The 17,067-nt window shown below is 46.6% G+C and overlaps 3 protein-coding genes and 2 long non-coding RNA genes across 9 annotated transcripts in view; 2 read left to right on the forward strand and 3 right to left on the reverse strand.

Annotated features, from left to right (window-relative positions):
* LOC118511369 overlaps positions 1 to 757 on the reverse strand; it is a 183,343-nt gene extending 182,586 nt beyond the window's left edge. For 2 of the 4 annotated variants that reach the window (XM_036054350.1, XM_036054351.1), the window contains exon 1: positions 500 to 757. The gene's annotated coding sequence lies outside the window, so the exon portion shown is untranslated. Of the gene's footprint in view, positions 1 to 354 lie in introns of all 4 variants that reach the window. The other 2 variants (XM_036054347.1, XM_036054349.1) reach the window with 1 other exon arrangement.
* Positions 27 to 2,833, forward strand: LOC118511375. Its single transcript, XR_004906145.1, has 2 exons — positions 27 to 184; positions 299 to 2,833. It is a non-coding gene; the product is annotated as an uncharacterized LOC118511375 (long non-coding RNA).
* LOC118511373 (AP-2 complex subunit mu) lies at positions 1,246 to 5,956 on the reverse strand. Of its 2 annotated transcripts, none has more exons than XM_036054367.1 (6): positions 5,592 to 5,956; positions 4,503 to 4,971; positions 4,238 to 4,400; positions 3,426 to 4,155; positions 3,212 to 3,350; positions 1,246 to 3,137 (listed from the first exon to the last, which is right to left on the reverse strand). In XM_036054367.1, the coding sequence occupies exons 2-6, from the start codon at positions 4,677 to 4,679 to the stop codon at positions 3,030 to 3,032; spliced, it is 1,317 nt and encodes a 438-aa protein (XP_035910260.1). In that variant the 5' UTR covers positions 4,680 to 4,971; positions 5,592 to 5,956; the 3' UTR covers positions 1,246 to 3,029. The 2 variants fall into 2 exon arrangements, with proteins under 2 accessions (XP_035910260.1, XP_035910262.1); XM_036054369.1 differs by lacking the exon at positions 5,592 to 5,956 and adding an exon at positions 5,408 to 5,548.
* A 958-nt stretch (positions 5,957 to 6,914) lies between these two features.
* Positions 6,915 to 16,980, forward strand: LOC118511371 (tyrosine-protein phosphatase non-receptor type 4). The gene is made up of 10 exons (XM_036054365.1): positions 6,915 to 7,052; positions 11,391 to 12,268; positions 12,353 to 12,561; positions 12,637 to 12,789; positions 12,861 to 13,015; positions 13,091 to 13,438; positions 13,645 to 14,297; positions 14,364 to 14,991; positions 15,062 to 15,239; positions 15,337 to 16,980. The coding sequence occupies exons 2-10, from the start codon at positions 11,569 to 11,571 to the stop codon at positions 15,616 to 15,618; spliced, it is 3,306 nt and encodes a 1,101-aa protein (XP_035910258.1). The 5' UTR covers positions 6,915 to 7,052; positions 11,391 to 11,568; the 3' UTR covers positions 15,619 to 16,980.
* Positions 7,451 to 8,703, reverse strand: LOC118511374. Its single transcript, XR_004906144.1, has 2 exons — positions 8,160 to 8,703; positions 7,451 to 8,083 (listed from the first exon to the last, which is right to left on the reverse strand). It is a non-coding gene; the product is annotated as an uncharacterized LOC118511374 (long non-coding RNA).
* Positions 16,981 to 17,067: the final 87 nt, after the last annotated feature.

Genomic DNA, 17,067 nt, shown 5'->3' on the forward strand with positions numbered 1-17,067 from the left:
GCCAGTTTGACGGTATACCCGCCGATCGCACTCCACTAACCGAGTTTTTAGCACTTTTTTGTGTGACTGGTTCGCTTTCTGGTTCACGCTATCTCACTCTCGCCGTTTCTCACGGTGTGCTAGTTCACTTCACGCTACTACTAACACCATTCGGTGCTTGCTACAACCACGGAACACTACTCAAGTGGGAATCTATCTAACCACTCGTTGCTGTGGACATTTGGACTTACTAACAAACGCTTCTGATTATCGTCCACACACACACACACGTCTATATCTTTGGTGATTGTTTCACCAGGCGAACCTGCACTCCGCAAAGGGCCAGCTCACCATCACAGCAAACAGTAAACAAACCTGGCGAGTTGGCGAGCGAACGGAACCACACTCCGTACGAACCGCCTTTACAAAACCGCCCCCAGGATGCCTCCCTCAGGAATGACTGTAAAATGGGGTATGCACAGATGTAAACAGTGCGCGCGATGGTAATGATGGTACACACCACCGGCTGTGCTCCGCGGAACGGAACGTGTGCGTAATCCAAACACCGAGATAAAACAAAAACGGTCGATACGGTACGTTCGGTTCGCTTCGACACGGCGACAAACTGACAGCTGGCCACCAATACCGGTGCACACGTTTCACGTTGGCCCAGTCTGTTAGGCCCTGCTACACTTGGGCTGTGGGTGCGAGAGCGAGCGAGCGAGAGAGCGTGAGCCGTGAGATGAAGGAGTTATACACTTCTCACTACTAGAACAAATATCTCACAGTCGTGGAATATCATTCGCACTATTAAGACTGAAAGTATTGTAAGAAAAAAAAATAATTCAAAATTTTTGTTAAAAATGTTCTTTCTTATTTTACAAACAACATCACTCAACTCCATTTTCCACTTTCATCGATTTTACTTTTTCCGTTTTTTGTTTTCAACAACTAAGTTTATCATCTTAATAGGTTACGCGCAATAATATTATTCATGCCATATTTATATTATATGCTTATATCAACTGTACGTGTCTGCATGTTTCATGATGTTTACCTTTTCACTCTTCATATAGTTAATATGCCGGTGTGTGTGTGTTGCATTCATTCCTCATTATGCGTTACCGTTTTATCCTTCCACCCGCCCTTCGATAGTTTTGCAGCATTAATATCTGTTTGAAGTTTTTTTGTGTCAGGTTTGATTTAAGATTTGAGTCATGCTTCTTACAATATGGTTAGTATTCGCCAGACAAAGCCGAAACGGAGTTCCACTGCCAATAATATTTGTATATATTTATAGTGTTGTTATTATAATTCATCATATACGTTTGCTTCATACTTTTGCACACACTCACAAATCTTAACGAATCTAAAACACGTCCTACTGCTAGGCGCACGGAACTAGGAAAAATGAACATTAACACATAGAAATGATTGTGTGTTTGTGTGTGGTATGGTTCGCAACTTGGCGCATTAACTTAATTCCTGCTATTGGCGAAACTTTATGAAACTTTAAATTTCAATAATTTATTGAAGTTGAACTATGGAATTTTTATTTTGCTCCTTTTGCAGTCACTACAACAAGTGTTTCCATAGTTTAAAACAATCAGTAATTTTGAAATAACGCACATTATAAGCATTCTACCCCTTGCTGTTATATCTCAACCCGCACATTGTTTTAAACATGTAGACACTTGTTTCATGACCTAACAGACACTCTCTCTCTTGAACCAAGCCAAAAAACGCTATATGTCTTCTTGAATTAATATCGAACGTGTGTTATAATTTCCCGTGCATCATGGGATACAATTTTGTGTTCTAATACTCGTTGATAGTATTGCAGCCAAAATGAACCGAGTGTGATAACTAAATCCGAAACGTCCTCTAATACAACGGAAAATCATTCTACGACCTCAACCCTAATAGCATTGGAATGGATGGCGAAACGCGGGATGGGGCATTGAAAGGATGGAGGGTTACAATATATACAGAAGCAATAAATTTGGCGCAGACCATTTAAGGCCTATGCCGTCTCTTCCGGCACGGTGCACGGAATCTAAATAACTTCTCCTTTTTTTCGTTTGTCTCACCCTACCGGACATTAGTGTGGTGACACTGATCTGGACTGTTTGCACTGTTTGAATGTCTGTGCCGTGTTGGGTGGTTCTCCTCTATCGGCCCTACTCGTCGCCGCCGGTCAAGAGATTCGTCCGCAACATGTGTGTGTGTGTATGTTTGCACTCGTGTAATTAATAGATAGCGGTTTGTTCAGCACGACTCGCCGATGCGAGGAGTTTGGTTTTGGCGCAGGATCTTCAAGGTTCCCGCTTCGATACATGTATAGAGATAAGCCTGCCCGCGCGAGAGCGCTCTAGAGTAGCTTAGGGGTAATGCTTTCTATGCATATTATAGTTTTACGCTTACACGATACGGATACGCCTTCGGGAACCCCCAGAACACACACACGCGCGCGTATGTGTCCATTATGCACATTGGATTCGATAATAACACGGATAATTTGCTACGCACGCACGTATGCACATCAGTGCATATGCTCTCGGTGCTACTCTCCGTACAATAATAACGTCTTTTTTTGTGTATTAATGCACCCAGCAGTAATGACCGCGCTGCTGGTGTTGGGGCTGGTGCATCATACAGTAGAACGTTCTGTTCCGATCCGATTTTGAAACGTGCGACTCTTTGTTTTAGCGCCAGTAAACAGACCAAACAAACAGTGTGTGAAATCAAACGTATAATTTTCTCTACCACAACACAAACAATCCCTGTCGCTATCATTTTGCTACATTTGTCTAAAGGAAAACAGCCAAGTTTTGCGGCGTAAAAGAAAAAAAAACAAGCGTAAGGCAGATAGAGAAGAGATAGAGAGAATTAGAGGATACCGCGGTACGGTGCCGTACGCGGCTGTACCTTAATAATGCTTAACTTTCCGATGCCGGGCTCTGGCTTGCACGAAACAATTACATTAAAAATAGCGGAGCTACTACATCCAGAGTAGTGCAACAAAATCGTCAGGCGCGCGCGCGTGTGTCTTAGCATCGCGTTTCGTAGAGTCCGCTGCGACCGATGTAACGCACCCATTTGATCACATCATGGTCGGAGTAGTTCAGTTTCGGTTCGAATACCTTTAAGTAGCGGACCTGTCGGGGAAGGAAAATATATCAAAATGAATTTCAATTTCGATTTTTTTTGTGTGTGTCTTCGTAACGCCTACCTTGAAACCGGATGGTGCGAAGGGAACCTCAAAGTTCATCGAGATCGGTGGTCGGGTCCATTTCTTTTTGGTATCCGTTTCGAGCAGTTCAATTTCGGCCGACAGTTGCGTTTCCTTCATGCCAGCCATACGTTTAATCCTAATTTTTAATTAGAAAAAATATCCGTTAAAATTGTAAAGAAACCGAAAATGATATCATCGCTCATCAACTTACTTCCATACGATCGCATTTTCCGATGCCTTGTACTTCGCTTTACCCTTCAAACAAATCAGCTGCACGCCGGACGTATTGAGCGGCGTCGGAATCTTCACCTCAATCTTCTGTCCCAGCAGCGACGGTTTAAAGTTTGACTTCAGCACCACCTTTACCTCCATCTTGGTTCGGCCCACCTCCCGCACCAGCGGAATCACCCGGAATGGCAACGAAATGTCCTTGGTCGTGCGGTAACGCATCAGCTCAAACTCCCCGTCCGGCGGTATGAAACTGATCGAGTGTTCCGTCTCGAACTTGCTCAGCTTCACACACTGATGGAACTGACAATCGTCGATCACGACCACCGGTTTACCGGACCGGGACGCTTCATTGTCCGCGTTGCCCGAAATGCCGCTGCGACCCTTCGCCTCCATCACGATCTTATCGTTGATGCCGAACTTGCACTCGGGCATACCGGACAGGTACGACTTCATCACCACCTTGCCGGCAACGTGCGCCGACAGGACCTGACCCTGGGGGCTCATCAGCAGATTAACGTACTCGAGCACATCGAGGAACAGCTCGTTCCGGCGGTACTTGATGCCCTCCCGGCGCCATCCAATCTGGCCCGTAACCTGCGACGTTATCTGAGCCTGCTCTTCCTTCGTCGCCGTCTTGATGCCTTGCTGCGTGATGAACGTCTTCAGCACGCCCGTATCCGAGTTTTGCGGATAGCCAAAGTCGAGAATTTCTAAATGAAATGAATAAACGGTAACTCACTGACAAGCATGACAGCGAAAAGCGTTGGTTGCTGGGCAACGATAGCAACTTACCATCCAACAGCTCGTAGATCAGTACGAAATTGTTCTTGATGTTTTCCTCCGAAATCTTGCCAAAGTACGACTGCATTACGTCGATAATTTTCAGCAGAAACTCAAACACCATGGCCGCGTTCACATTCTGCTTCGTGACGGCCGCCAGCCAGATGTTTGCCCGCTAGAACACGCAAACACAAGAGACGATTGTTTAATTCAGTTAATGGAGGCCGAATGATGCCGGTCCCTTTACGTTCCTCCTGGCCACGCAATCGCCGCTTACCTTGATATGGAAAAAGCTCGTACGGGCAATGTTTGTTACCGGCGAGCGGACCTGCTGCCGGGCGTGAATCACATTCACGCGAAACGCATCGACTGCATTCCGGCCGATGTCGTCGCGATACACGCGGGAGATCAGAACCTCTCCCTTATGATTGTACACGAACAGTCCGCCGATCATGTTGCTGCTACTGTCCTACCGTTGGTCCCAATGCGATGACGATGCACTTGGCCACTCCGTACACTGCCTTTAATCTTATTCTCGCCTCTCTTCTAACACACACACGCAATAAACAAGCACAATCAGCCACTGTTGTTTCCGTCGTACAGCGGATAAAGGCGCTGGCTGATTTTTATTGTATTCCCCCGAACCTTCCTTCCTTCCTTGCCAGAAAGTCGTCAGGCCACAGCACACAGACCCGCCCGTGTGCCTTGCTTATCAATCTTCTCTATCCGGGGAGACGACTGGCGCACTGGAAGAACAAGAAATAACGAGATATGTTTAACGCCCACTTTGCATACGCGGCCGCTCTTCTGACTAAGGCGCCCTATCGAAGGGTGGGGGGCAACACTACTACTTTCCACTGCTATCTTCTTCGCTTCAATCGCTTTTTTTCGACTCGAGGTTCATCGGAAGTGATTAGAGAGTTGTGGTTTTATATTGCTTAAACCGCACAGTGGATGGACACCCTTTTGATATTACATTACTTTGGAGGGCGGGTGATGTAGCAAGACCGATAATCAATAAGCCTCACAAGCGCTTCGTACTATCCTTCGAAAAAAAAAGTGGCCCTGTAAAGTGGTGCCTACAACCATTTTATCTACACGCTTCCCGCATCGTCGTACAGCTTTCCTTTGGCTGTAATTGAATTCAATTACAGAGGAGATCCGCATTTGGGAATCACGTACACTTGTCTCGTTTCGCAGAAGGGAAGCCCATTTAAAAATGTCTTCCAACACGACGAGGTTCCACCCGCCGGACGGGTGCAGATTCTTCGCCCAAGCCGTGCCCGCACTCTCGCTCTTGTTCCCCTTCTGGTTCTTCGACCTAAACTGCATTACAAAACTCCGTTTCTTCACGCGGTTTCCTTACCTTGAAGCACACACACACACACATCCACTCGCGCCCAAAGGTTAATCCATTTTCTTCGCACAATTTAACCCGCAAAACATTATCACCGCAAAACGCTAGAGAGGAGGAAAATTTTTGTAATCTTTTTTTCCCTTCCTTCGGCCAGCAAATGACACAACCAAAAATTTCTTCCTACCATACAGCAACGCCGTATGTCGACTTTGTCGAATATCACTGTCGACACAGGCGAGAATGACGGGCGGATTTCAAGTGGTCAACCCCGTACGGTAACCTGGTCGGTGAATCCGGGGCGATGTACCAACTGTCAAAACGGCATCCAGCAAGAAGAACAAGCAAAGAACAGCACGGGGTAGAACATTTTTAATCGTACGCCTACTTTTTCCACTGCTTGGTAGAAGGTTTTCTTTCGTTTTTGGGTTGTTTCGGTTCGCGGTTTTCCCGAAAATACGGTTCCCAGTGTCAGCTTTCACATTGCATTTGCTGTGTCGTGTGTGCGATACGCTTTTGTTTCCGCTGCACGTACGCATCCATACGTACGGGTCCCGTTCGGTTCTCGCTCGCCGCAGTTTCCGTTCCGTTCTGTGCAATCGCATCCCAGGACCGTCGTCCTTTTCTTCCCCGCGCCAGCTACAAAACACGGCCGTCAGTCCGTTTGGATCTCTGCAAACCGGATTTCGTGCGTGTGAAGGTGTGCGGGAATTAGTTGAGAAGCGGTGCAACGAAAAAAGCTTCCACCGGATGTGTTTAATTTGAGCATTCTGTTCCGATAATCATCGCTAGTTTTCGCGAAAAGATAAGCACCGTGTTTTCTGCGGTGAATCAAGTGTATAACAAATACTGCGCGCGCGTCTGTGCGTATATTTATACGAAAAGCAGTTCAAGTGAGATTTAATCAAATTTAGCAAAGTGCATAGAAGAGTGTGAGCGAGAGAAGCAACGAAAACAAAAAACGCCCATCGCTAGCCGCAGGTGGTTTATGCCTCTTTGTGCATCTAGCGCTGCATTATACGCTGCTACACCCACTTTGCTACCTGTTCGATCGACGCCAAGGGAAGCACAGGGGAAGGTTGTGACGAACGGTGGCTGCGAAGGAAAACAACCACCGCCCGGTGAAGCACGTTCCGCTGTTCCGTCTGTAGTGGTAGCGAGCGTGCGACTGCATCCAAAAAGTGCATCCAAGTGTGCATGTGCTCTTGTGAAGGATTTAGCTTTTTGTGTAGGTAGACACGAAAAGGGGCACTTGAGTTGGTGCAGCAAGCCGTGATTTTATCCAGATTTGCAATAGTGTGAGTGTGTGTGTGTTCCGACACCCCGGACAAACACACTGCTCACAGCATCCGTCCGTCCGTCCATCCGTCAATTACCGCCAGCAACAACGTACCATATCCCTGTCGGAGCGAGTTTCGAGACAAAAAAAAGGATCTGTTTACATTCGTCGTTCAACAGGAAAAGCCAATAAAGGTTAGTTTGCTTTTCATAAACGTTGTGCCCTTAAAATGTTCTTGTGCGGATGCTCTCTCATCCTTCGATCGACGAACGACCATTCTAGGAACACACGAGATAGGAAATGAAAATAAATGTAATAATCTAGACTATCGAGACAAATCTAGACTATACTCTATATGCTTTAAGCTTTATAATTCTACGGGACGGTCCGGTGTCCGATGCGTTAGCGGCGCCGGTCTTCACACAACAGAGACCTTTTGAAATTGTAACTGTGGTTCAAACTGATCACAACCTAATTTTCTGACATAAACATCAGAGATACTGGAGTGGCCAGAATGTGCTTCAGATCTAAACCCAATAGGAAACCCTTTAAAATTTAAAATCGAAAAACGTTAACTTACTACAGCGTTCTCTTGTCGTTCAGTAAATACCCCCATTTTTTATTCTATTGAAGATGTCAAAGCTTATTGATATGAAGTAAACACTTTATATTCTTATGTCGATAGATTATATACATTAAAGAATGGGCCCTCTTTTTGTGAAACGATTCAAGTAAAAATGTGAACTTCGCCATGCACAGCGGTGTTATCTAGATTGTAGAATCCTCCTGAAATATTTAGAATATTGTATAGAACCCCATTGACCTGCACTGGACAACTCCCGCGGAGTTGGTTTAATTTAGCGGAAAACTCCTAACTAAACTCCTCGCTGCAAAGTAAGTTCTGAACACACGAACATCACCACCCCATTTTCGATGCTACCTTCGGCGTACTAGCTTAGGCACTGGGTCGATGTTGGCAGGGCGGAACACACTGACCGCACCACCCCCTGGGTCAAGAGATGGTTGATAAATGATGACCAGCGCCTGACCGAGGTGTGATGATGCGCACCAAGCACGCATCACTTACACGCGGCCTGCCGTCTTGTCCATTTTTGCACCCCTTTTGGGGGGTGGTTCCTCCTTCCTTACATTCCACCCACCCGCCGGGTCGAAAAACGATGATGACGTTAGGAAGGAACGGAAGAGATGAATTATACGCCGTGTGCTGTATCGTGTTAAGATGGCGGGGGGATAACGTGCACCAAAAAAAAAAAACACACACACACACACACAAACTATACCTCCTCTGGTCCCCAGCTGTTGATGCGAAGAAAAGGACGCACGAAAATAGATTTTTGCCGAATGAACGATTTTTTTTGCGCCCGTACTTACGTTCCCTCTTAACCCCCCGATCCTTCGGGCATCGTCAAGAAATTGCTTTTCGTGGGATGAGGAGGAGGAGGATGTCGAGAATCCACGGATTCTCCTCCCCAAAAACCATCGTACCACCACCCATCGTGGGAGCGACTGAATGGATTCTGAGTGAGTGAGTGGATACACACCCGGTCTAAGTGGTGTCCACCTTCCACTTACAATATATGTTCATTCACATCGTGATGTAGACGGAAGAATGAAAGCAAATGCACGAGAGACCTTTCCGCAAAGGTTTTATTGAAGCACACCCAGATAAGGGTTATTTACGACTGTAAACAATACGATAAGAAATGGGGAAATTGTGGCGAGTAGATTAGTTGATGCTAAATTTACTCACCTTGGGCTGTGATACATAAAATAGGATTTTTCATGCGTAGAAATAGAATTCAGTTTGCTTTATATCAGCAGACACATTTCATATCAACCGAGGATACCCTTAAGCAATAAAATATCCATCCTGCACTCTTCTAGGAATCCGTTACACTATTGCTCTAAAGGCTCTTGATTCCTCGAAGCGATTGTTTACGCTTAAAAGAAGCAAAAATCGTGTAAACTCAGCTCATATCCATCCACCAGGGAAATTCGGCCAAATCACAAAAGTCTTCTAAATCATACTTACAACGAAGTGCGTTACAGTTCTTCGGAACAAGCTTTCGCTTGATGAAAAATTCGCAAGCGAGTACGCCGGGCAATATATTGTACGTGATAGGCATAAGAAAAAAGGTTTATGAATGAGTGAATACCGTCACCAGGCCAATTCCATTTACAATTGTTAGGAAATTGAATGAGAAAGCTTTCTAGGAAAGTGGTTTATCGTTTGTTGATGAATGAAATGGACTATTTTGTTGCCTTGGGGCGCTGTTTTTCTTCTACAGTAGGCGGTATACTTCGGTTCTACGAAATTTTAAACCCACCGAACCGACCTCCGGAGAGAAGTTTCATGCCAAAGTTTAAGATCTTCAATACCGAACATAATTCTTGTGTGAAAAGAATTACTATAAACCTCTTCCTTTTCGTTTCATTTCTACAGTCACGCTTGCAATCCACCTTCTCTTTTCATACGAACACCCGATGCCCCAGAAATTAGTTAGTGATAGTAATTGACCTTAATTATTTCGTTCATACGCTCAATGCTATGCACGATCACATTCGATCATCTTGCAGAAGGGCACTTCTGTTGGTAACTGTTCTTTCAAATGAACCTAGCGATGTATTTATTAAAAAAAACTGTAGTGAATAATTATATTAAAGCCCATTTAATCGTAATTAATTTAAATAAGTTTGAATAATAGTCAGCTGTCTGTAATTCATATGTAAACTGCAGAATGACGCATGTCAATAAGTGGTTTCCACCTTTGATTCGATCCACAGATGAGACTCTCCCTAGCCGTAAACATGCGGCAGATAAGCATCTTCTTCGATAACACCCTGACACAGATCCCTATTGATAACAAATCCAATTAAAAAAAAAGTTCTATAAAATTGGAGAAAAATGTAGATAAAAGTCTAGTATTAAATAAGCAGCCGGTCTGACAAAAATCTCTGCAGGGTTTTCCATTTACATTTCCTTTACCTGTCTTGAAATCAAAAATCGAAAACAAACTGTTATCAAGATTTAACAAACAAAAATAATTTTATGTTGAAAACATGTAGCAAAAACATTCGCTCAATAATTGTTTTTTTTTAATAGTCGAACTTTTGAGAAAAAAAAATCACATCTTGCATTTTTATTAACGCGTCTATATGAGTAAAAAGATGCATAAATGTAACATAGAAGTTATGGAGCTAAAGGCAAAATTTAGAAAAGGACAATACAAAAAGTCTTTTTGTAATTTGGTAAAATATCAATGAATTTATATTGCCAATTTTTAATGAAAATGTCATAATCAATAAATAAATTTAAAAAAATATTTTTTTGTTGTGTCATCACCAAGCTGCAAATCCTGCTTGATTTTGTCCGTTAAAAAAAAGTTTATTAATTTGTTTCATGAAGATCTTGTCAAAGAGACACTCATAATGTGGTTTTCTAAAAACGATAAGCAGCAAAAATTAAAAAAAAAAACTATCAACTTTTAATATTGGAGACACTTCGTAGAAACCCCTGTAACTGGTCGAACTGATTTTCTTCAGCAAAGCTAATACCACCACTAATGCCAAGTCAATGCAAAAGCCCAGCAAAGATAAAGCAAATTCAATTATAAAACCAGAAAGGTAGAAATGTTGGAACTACACCACACAAACGGATTTATGAAAGGATAACACATCATTCTAAAAACAGTTAATAATAATAATATTTCTCCTATGAAGCAGGCATAGCGATCCTGAGACTAAGATAGCTGATCTGCTGCGATCAGTCACTATAATTTGAAGTGGTGGAAAATCCATTTTCTTTTTAAAGAACCAACCATGCTTGAGAGCAACTTTTCCCAAGTTCCACTTGCTGCAAACGCCCATATAACGCCCTTCATAGTTGCTGCTCTTCCGTTTCCCAATTAGCTGATAGACCATGTAAAGTGAGTTGCTATCGTGCGGCTGTGGGCGGGCCAGCCATATGCGATAGAAGTTTTACTTCTATTCTAGTAGATGTTATCAGCCAGCTTCTCCTTCCTTGCGTTTGCCTGGCGTTTCTTGATTGATTAGTTTTCTTGGAAAGCGGAAACAGAGCACACCTGACACGATATTTAGTTGTTTCTTTCGAATTTGTAGTACACGGGTGATATTTCTGGTAGCAGCGTGTACAGAAAGACAAACAGGAAAACACGGATCGTAGCTAAAAGTGTCTTCCCAAAACAACTAATGTACAACCCAAAACTTCCCATCATCACCACTTTCTTCAACGCGCAATCGACGCGATCTCCACGTTCTTTGCGCGCGAATGCAACGTTATCTTATCGGACGCACACTCACTTGCTCCGGTGGTAGCTTGCAGTCTGAGTAGCATCCGTAAACTTGTCTTCCCTAATGTGACATCATGCTACAATTTAGTGCAACGATTTGTTGTTGTTTGCCTCCCTCACAGGTTCTTTTGCTTCCTTTGGATAATTTCTTCGTTTTCTTGCTTTTACTTATTTTAACTTGCCTTTTTCTTCCCATTGCAGCAGTCCCTTTCCGCGCTACGTAATCGACACGACACAACGAAAGGTTCGACGTTTCACCACTCTCAAACCCCCATCCCTTTCCCTCTTATCGGGCACTCCACATAACCCGGTACACGGCACACAAACAGGCACACGAGCGAGGTACCCCCGATGACAGCAGCGACGATGCTTGCCAGCGATGCTTGAGCGCGTCCGGTTCGGTGGTTTCAGTGGCACGTACAAAGTAAGGGGCGCCGAGCTGGCTCGCGACAGGAAAACGCAAACGAAACCGGTGACCGTACTTTTCCTCGATGAAAGTACGCACACGTTCCATCTGGACAAGCGCGCCAAGGGCGCCGAACTGCTCGACCAGGTCTTCCAGCACGTGGAGCTGTCCGAGCGGGACTACTTCGGGCTACAGTTTCCCACGGCGGAAGACGCACACGCACTCACCAATGGTGGCGGTGGTGGTGGTGGTGGTGGCAGCAGCAGCAACAACAACAGCAAGAGCGATCCATCGGCCGGTGGTGGATCGAGCAGTGGATCGAGCACCACCGGACCGAATGGTAGTGCGATCCCGGCGCCGCCGCCCGCCTCGTCAGCGATTCATTTCCCGACCGGACGGCAACCGGTACGGTGGCTGGATCCGAACAAACCGTTCCGCAAGCAGCTAAACGATGCGCGGACCACCAGCACGGTCGTACGGCAGCATGCGGACGGTGGTCCACACGTGCCATTGCTGCTGTTTCGCGTCAAGTTCTACGTCACCGATCCGAGCCGGCTGCACGAAGAGTACACGCGGTACCAGTTCTATCTGCAGATCCGGCGCGATGTCTATCAGGGCCGGCTGCCCGTCACACTCAACACTGCCTGCCTTTTGGCCAGCTTTACCGTGCAAGGTGAGTAACCTTTGGCTTTGGGTTTTGCTCCATCGTTCAAGCTTCACTAACGCACACGTGTCCTTTTTTCCCCAATCAAAACAGCTGAACTAGGCGATTACAATCCGCTGGAGCACACGGTTGGCTACTTGAGCGAGCTACAGCTTTTACCGGAGCAGACGGAGGAAGCGGAGCATCGCATCTCCGAGCTGCACAAACTGCACCGTGGTCAGCTGCCGGCCGACGCCGAATACAACTATCTCGAGCATGCGAAACGGCTCGAGCTGTACGGGATCGATTTCCACCGGGCGACGGTAAAACAGTCGAAGCGATTTGCACCACTCGGATCCCACTCAACCCTACCCCCTACCACCCGTCCTCTGTTGCAGGATTCATCCGGCAAGGAGCTAGCGCTCGGTGTGTCATCCCTCGGTCTGCTGGTGTATCAGAATGGCACCCGCATCAACACCTTCTCGTGGTCAAAGGTGGTAAAGGTTTCCTTTAAGCGGAAAGATTTCTTCATTCAACTGGCCCGCGAACCGGTACGCATTGGATGTGAAGGAGGAGATTCAGGGTTGATTTAAGAAACGATGCATTTTTCCTACAATTCCAGTCCGAACACTACGATACGCTGCTCGGGTTCAGCATGGGATCGCACCGGAACGCTAAGCTGCTGTGGAAGGCTTGCGTCGAGCATCATTCATTCTTCCGGCTGAAGAAACCACATCGTTCGCCTCGTTCCTTCCTGCCACTAACGCTACGCTCCAAGTATGTGTCCTGTGCTTGGGTATTAGCCGTATCGTAGTCTAATCATTATCTCACTCACTCTCTCTCTCTCTCCAGATTCCACTATTCCGGCCGCACCGAACTGCAAGCCGTCACGGAAAGCCGGCAGCGGGGCAAGGTGGCGAAGATTTTCATCCGTTCGCCTAGCCGCCGGTTGCTGGCCACCATCTCACAACCACAATCGCCTCTGCTGAATGGTAGTGGAGCGAATGGTGGCGGTGATGGTAGTGGCGGTGCATCGTGCAATGAGGCAAGCAACGGGGGAGCAAACATCAGCGCTTCCGGTGGTAACAAAAATCAGCTTACGTTGCTATCGATTACAAAAGCCACGCGTACGTACGATAAGGTCACGTCCAAAACGCCGTCGTCGATGCCGCGTAAAGCCTGGGAACAGCAGACGGATGAGTAAGTGCCGGAAAGGTGGTTAAGGGGTTTTCGGGTTTCAAAACTATCCACCCAAGTTAGGCAATTGTTTCTAGACAATCTAGACAATCTCGAGCTTTATTCGCGTGGACAGTGTTGCTCTAATGTTATGGCCGCCTTTCTCTTGCTTTTGACCTGATAAGCTCTACAAATCAGCCGCCGCTAATAACAAACTTCCATCTCTGCAGGCCCACCTTCATCGAGCACTGTGCCCGCACGTCAATGCCCATGTACGACTCTCCACCCGCGTACGCCGGTCTGAACGGCAGCAATGCAAGCAATGGAATCGCCGTGGACGATGAGGCGAATGGGCTGGTCACGATCCATCTCGTAGCCGACGAGCAGGGTCGTTTCGGATTTAACGTAAAGGGCGGTATCGACCACGGGCTGCCGATACTGGTTTCCCGCGTTGCACCGCACACACCGGCCGACAAAAGTACACCGCGCGTCTGTGAGGGTGATCAGGTGGTGCGGATTAACGGACGGGACGTTAGCACGCTGGCGTACGAGCAGGTGGTTAGCTTAATACGTGCCTCGCGGGAGTATCAGGGTGGTGAACTGCTGTTAACACTGAAACCGAATGCCTTAGTCGATTATACGGAGGAAGAACCGCTGTACCAGTACGTGCCGGAGGAGAACGATATCGTGCGCGGGGCCGGTGGACTGCTGAACGGTGATCAACTGTTTACACAATCGTTGCTGCTGCTGCGCGACGGATTAGCATCCGGGGCACTGTTAGCCCAGTACGAGCAGCTGTACCGGAAGAACCCGGAGCTGGCCATTACCGAGGCACGCAAAAACGAAAACATTGGCAAGAATCGTTACCGTGACATATCACCGTGTAAGTAATGGAATTTGGACTGTCTTTTGCTTCAATGTAAATAACCGCTCTCCGCTGTTTCCTCAGATGACTGCACCCGCGTCGTACTGCAGCACGCGGAGAGTGGCGATTACATTAACGCCAACTACGTGAACATGGAAATACCGCCCGCCCGCAAAACGAACCGTTACATCGCCACCCAAGGGCCGCTGCCGTCCACGGTGAACGACTTTTGGCGCATGGTGCAGCAGGAAAGCAGCCATCTGGTGGTGATGCTGACCACGGTGAAGGAAAGCGGCAGCACCAAGTGCCATCAGTATTGGCCGTCGGCCGATGACGATCCGCTCGTACCGTCGGCCGGCTTTTCGATCAGCTGCCTTACGGAGAAACCGGACGAAACCGGTAGCTTCGTGTTTCGCGATCTCGTCATGACGGATGAGCGTACGAAGGAGACGCGCACCATCCAGCACATGCAGTATCTGGCCTGGCCGGACCACGACGTACCGGCGGATCCGAATCTGTTCCTGCAGTTCACGGAGCGGGTACGATCGGCCCGGGAAACGACGCTGCCGTTGGAGATTGAGGCAAGCCTTAAGAATGTGAAGCTGCGCAGCGTGGACGAGAACGGTGGGCTGGACAATTCCGAGCGTCGGATCGTGCACACGGACAGTGACGATAGTCCGAACGATATGCCGTCCTCAACGTCGGTGCATCAGTGAGTAGCGCAGTGACCGGTGGGAAGAATCCTTAGTTTGATGAAATAATTACCGACCGTTGTCTTGCAGGTACATTAGTGCTTCGAACCCGCCCATCATCGTACACTGTTCGGCGGGTATCGGTCGCACTGGAGTGTTGATACTGATGGATACGGCGCTAGCGTTGATGGAAGTACGGGAACCGATATATCCGCTGGACATTGTACAAGCGATGCGCGACCAACGGCCCTGCATGGTACAGAATGTGGTAAGCAGAAGCAATCGGCAAGCGAGAAGCGGGGAAACCACATTGATTACATTACTTTGCTCCACTTTTTTGCACGCTTGCTCCCCCCCACCATCAGAGTCAGTACCGGTTCGTGTGCGAGTGTATCTGTGCTGCTTACCTGCAGCAAGTGGCGAAGGAACAGGAAGCACTTTCGGCCCCGAGCTCTCCCACCGGCACGTTGGAAGCTAGAAAAACGACTGCAGCACCAAAATCCGTTCCGAGCATAGCATCGCCGGAGGAAACGGCACTCGATACGCCGGCGGACGGCGAACGCAGGGCACCGCTGGCGACGGAAACGACAAGCCTCAGTACGGCCACCGTATCACCGTCCAATGGACACCAGGCAGTGGAGCATTAGACACTACGTATCATCACCACACCACAGTTCGGAAGAATATCCGTAATCGGTATTAATTTATTTCAATTTTCGTATATTACTATATGGTTTCTTTCCTCGACCCGATACCCGCTGAAGCGTGTCGCAGCGAGGGTTTATCGTTAGAATCGTTCACCATCGCCGGCGCTGTGGCGTCCTTTATGCGGGATCCCACAGTTGGACCATCGTCTTGACAATTTTCCTCATCCTATTCATTAACCTTTGTGTTCGGAACCATCACCAGCGAGAAGCAATAGCGAGGGGCGCATGGAACATAACGTTTGTGATCTAAACAGTATACCGTTGTTGCGACGTAGGACGTAAGAAGCCGAAACAGCCGAACGACCCGAACAATAATTATAGCAGGAAAACAAAACGAAAACAAATCAAACAAAAGGTAAAGTGTAGTGTAACTTCTTTCGCTTTCAATCTCATTTTATCCTTCCGTTGGATCGTTTTTAACGTGCAATTGTACACCACCACACGGAGATCCGACGCAACCAATCCGACCGAAGCCGAGACTATATTGATTCGGGAAAGTATTTTACACCGTTGCACTCACTGCTATAGCCTTTTTGCCGAATTTATGTCCACAAAAATGCAAGCAGTTAGCCCATAGTTTTGTACAGCTGCGTTTGGGCGCTTTACAAAACTTTGTATGGTGAAAGTTTAAAGAAAGGTTTAAAGAAACACACACCTCAATCAAGTGCGCATACATGTACGGAAAACGATAACAAATATCCATTTGGTACAAGATAGAGAGGTCACATTCACACACACACACACACACACTAGAAGGTAAGCAGCATTATCCTATATCCGGACAATACGCACAACAATGACGACCGCAGAGGCAGAAACTGAAATCGGGACAATTTTTACACCAAAACCGGAATACACCAATCAATTTTGTAACCGGACATACAAATCAAACTCCTTCCGACAGACAGCATTATTATAATCTATGACCAGCACCCTTACAGCTACAATCCTCTTGTGAAGTCACAGGACACACAACACAACAGGGATGCTGTTTTGGCTTGTTAGAAGCAATAAAACACAGTTGAAACAAAACAAGTCAATGTTCAAAAGGAGTGAAAAAACGTAAAAAAAAGCAGACAAAATCTTTCATAATTGACGATATATTAGTGTGCGTTATTTAGGGGCGAAACAAGTACTATTACACTACTATTATTACTACCGATAGGGCATCCCCAATTAATATATAGCGAGCGATACGCAGAACGCCGGCAGTACAGAGTGTTGAGCAAATGTATTCGAAGGTTATGCATATTGGATAAGAGAGAAAGCGAGAGAGAGAGTGGGAGAGTGTCTTATGATGAAGTGAGCTGCGGCTGTGTTTTGTATTTCTATTGGGAAGCGAATGTTGAGAAAAAGGGGTTTACTGTTTTATTTGGTTCCTGTAGTTTG

Source organism: Anopheles stephensi, chromosome 3 (assembly GCF_013141755.1).
Source record: "Anopheles stephensi strain Indian chromosome 3, UCI_ANSTEP_V1.0, whole genome shotgun sequence".
In the NCBI taxonomy this organism is placed as follows: domain Eukaryota; kingdom Metazoa; phylum Arthropoda; class Insecta; order Diptera; family Culicidae; genus Anopheles; species Anopheles stephensi.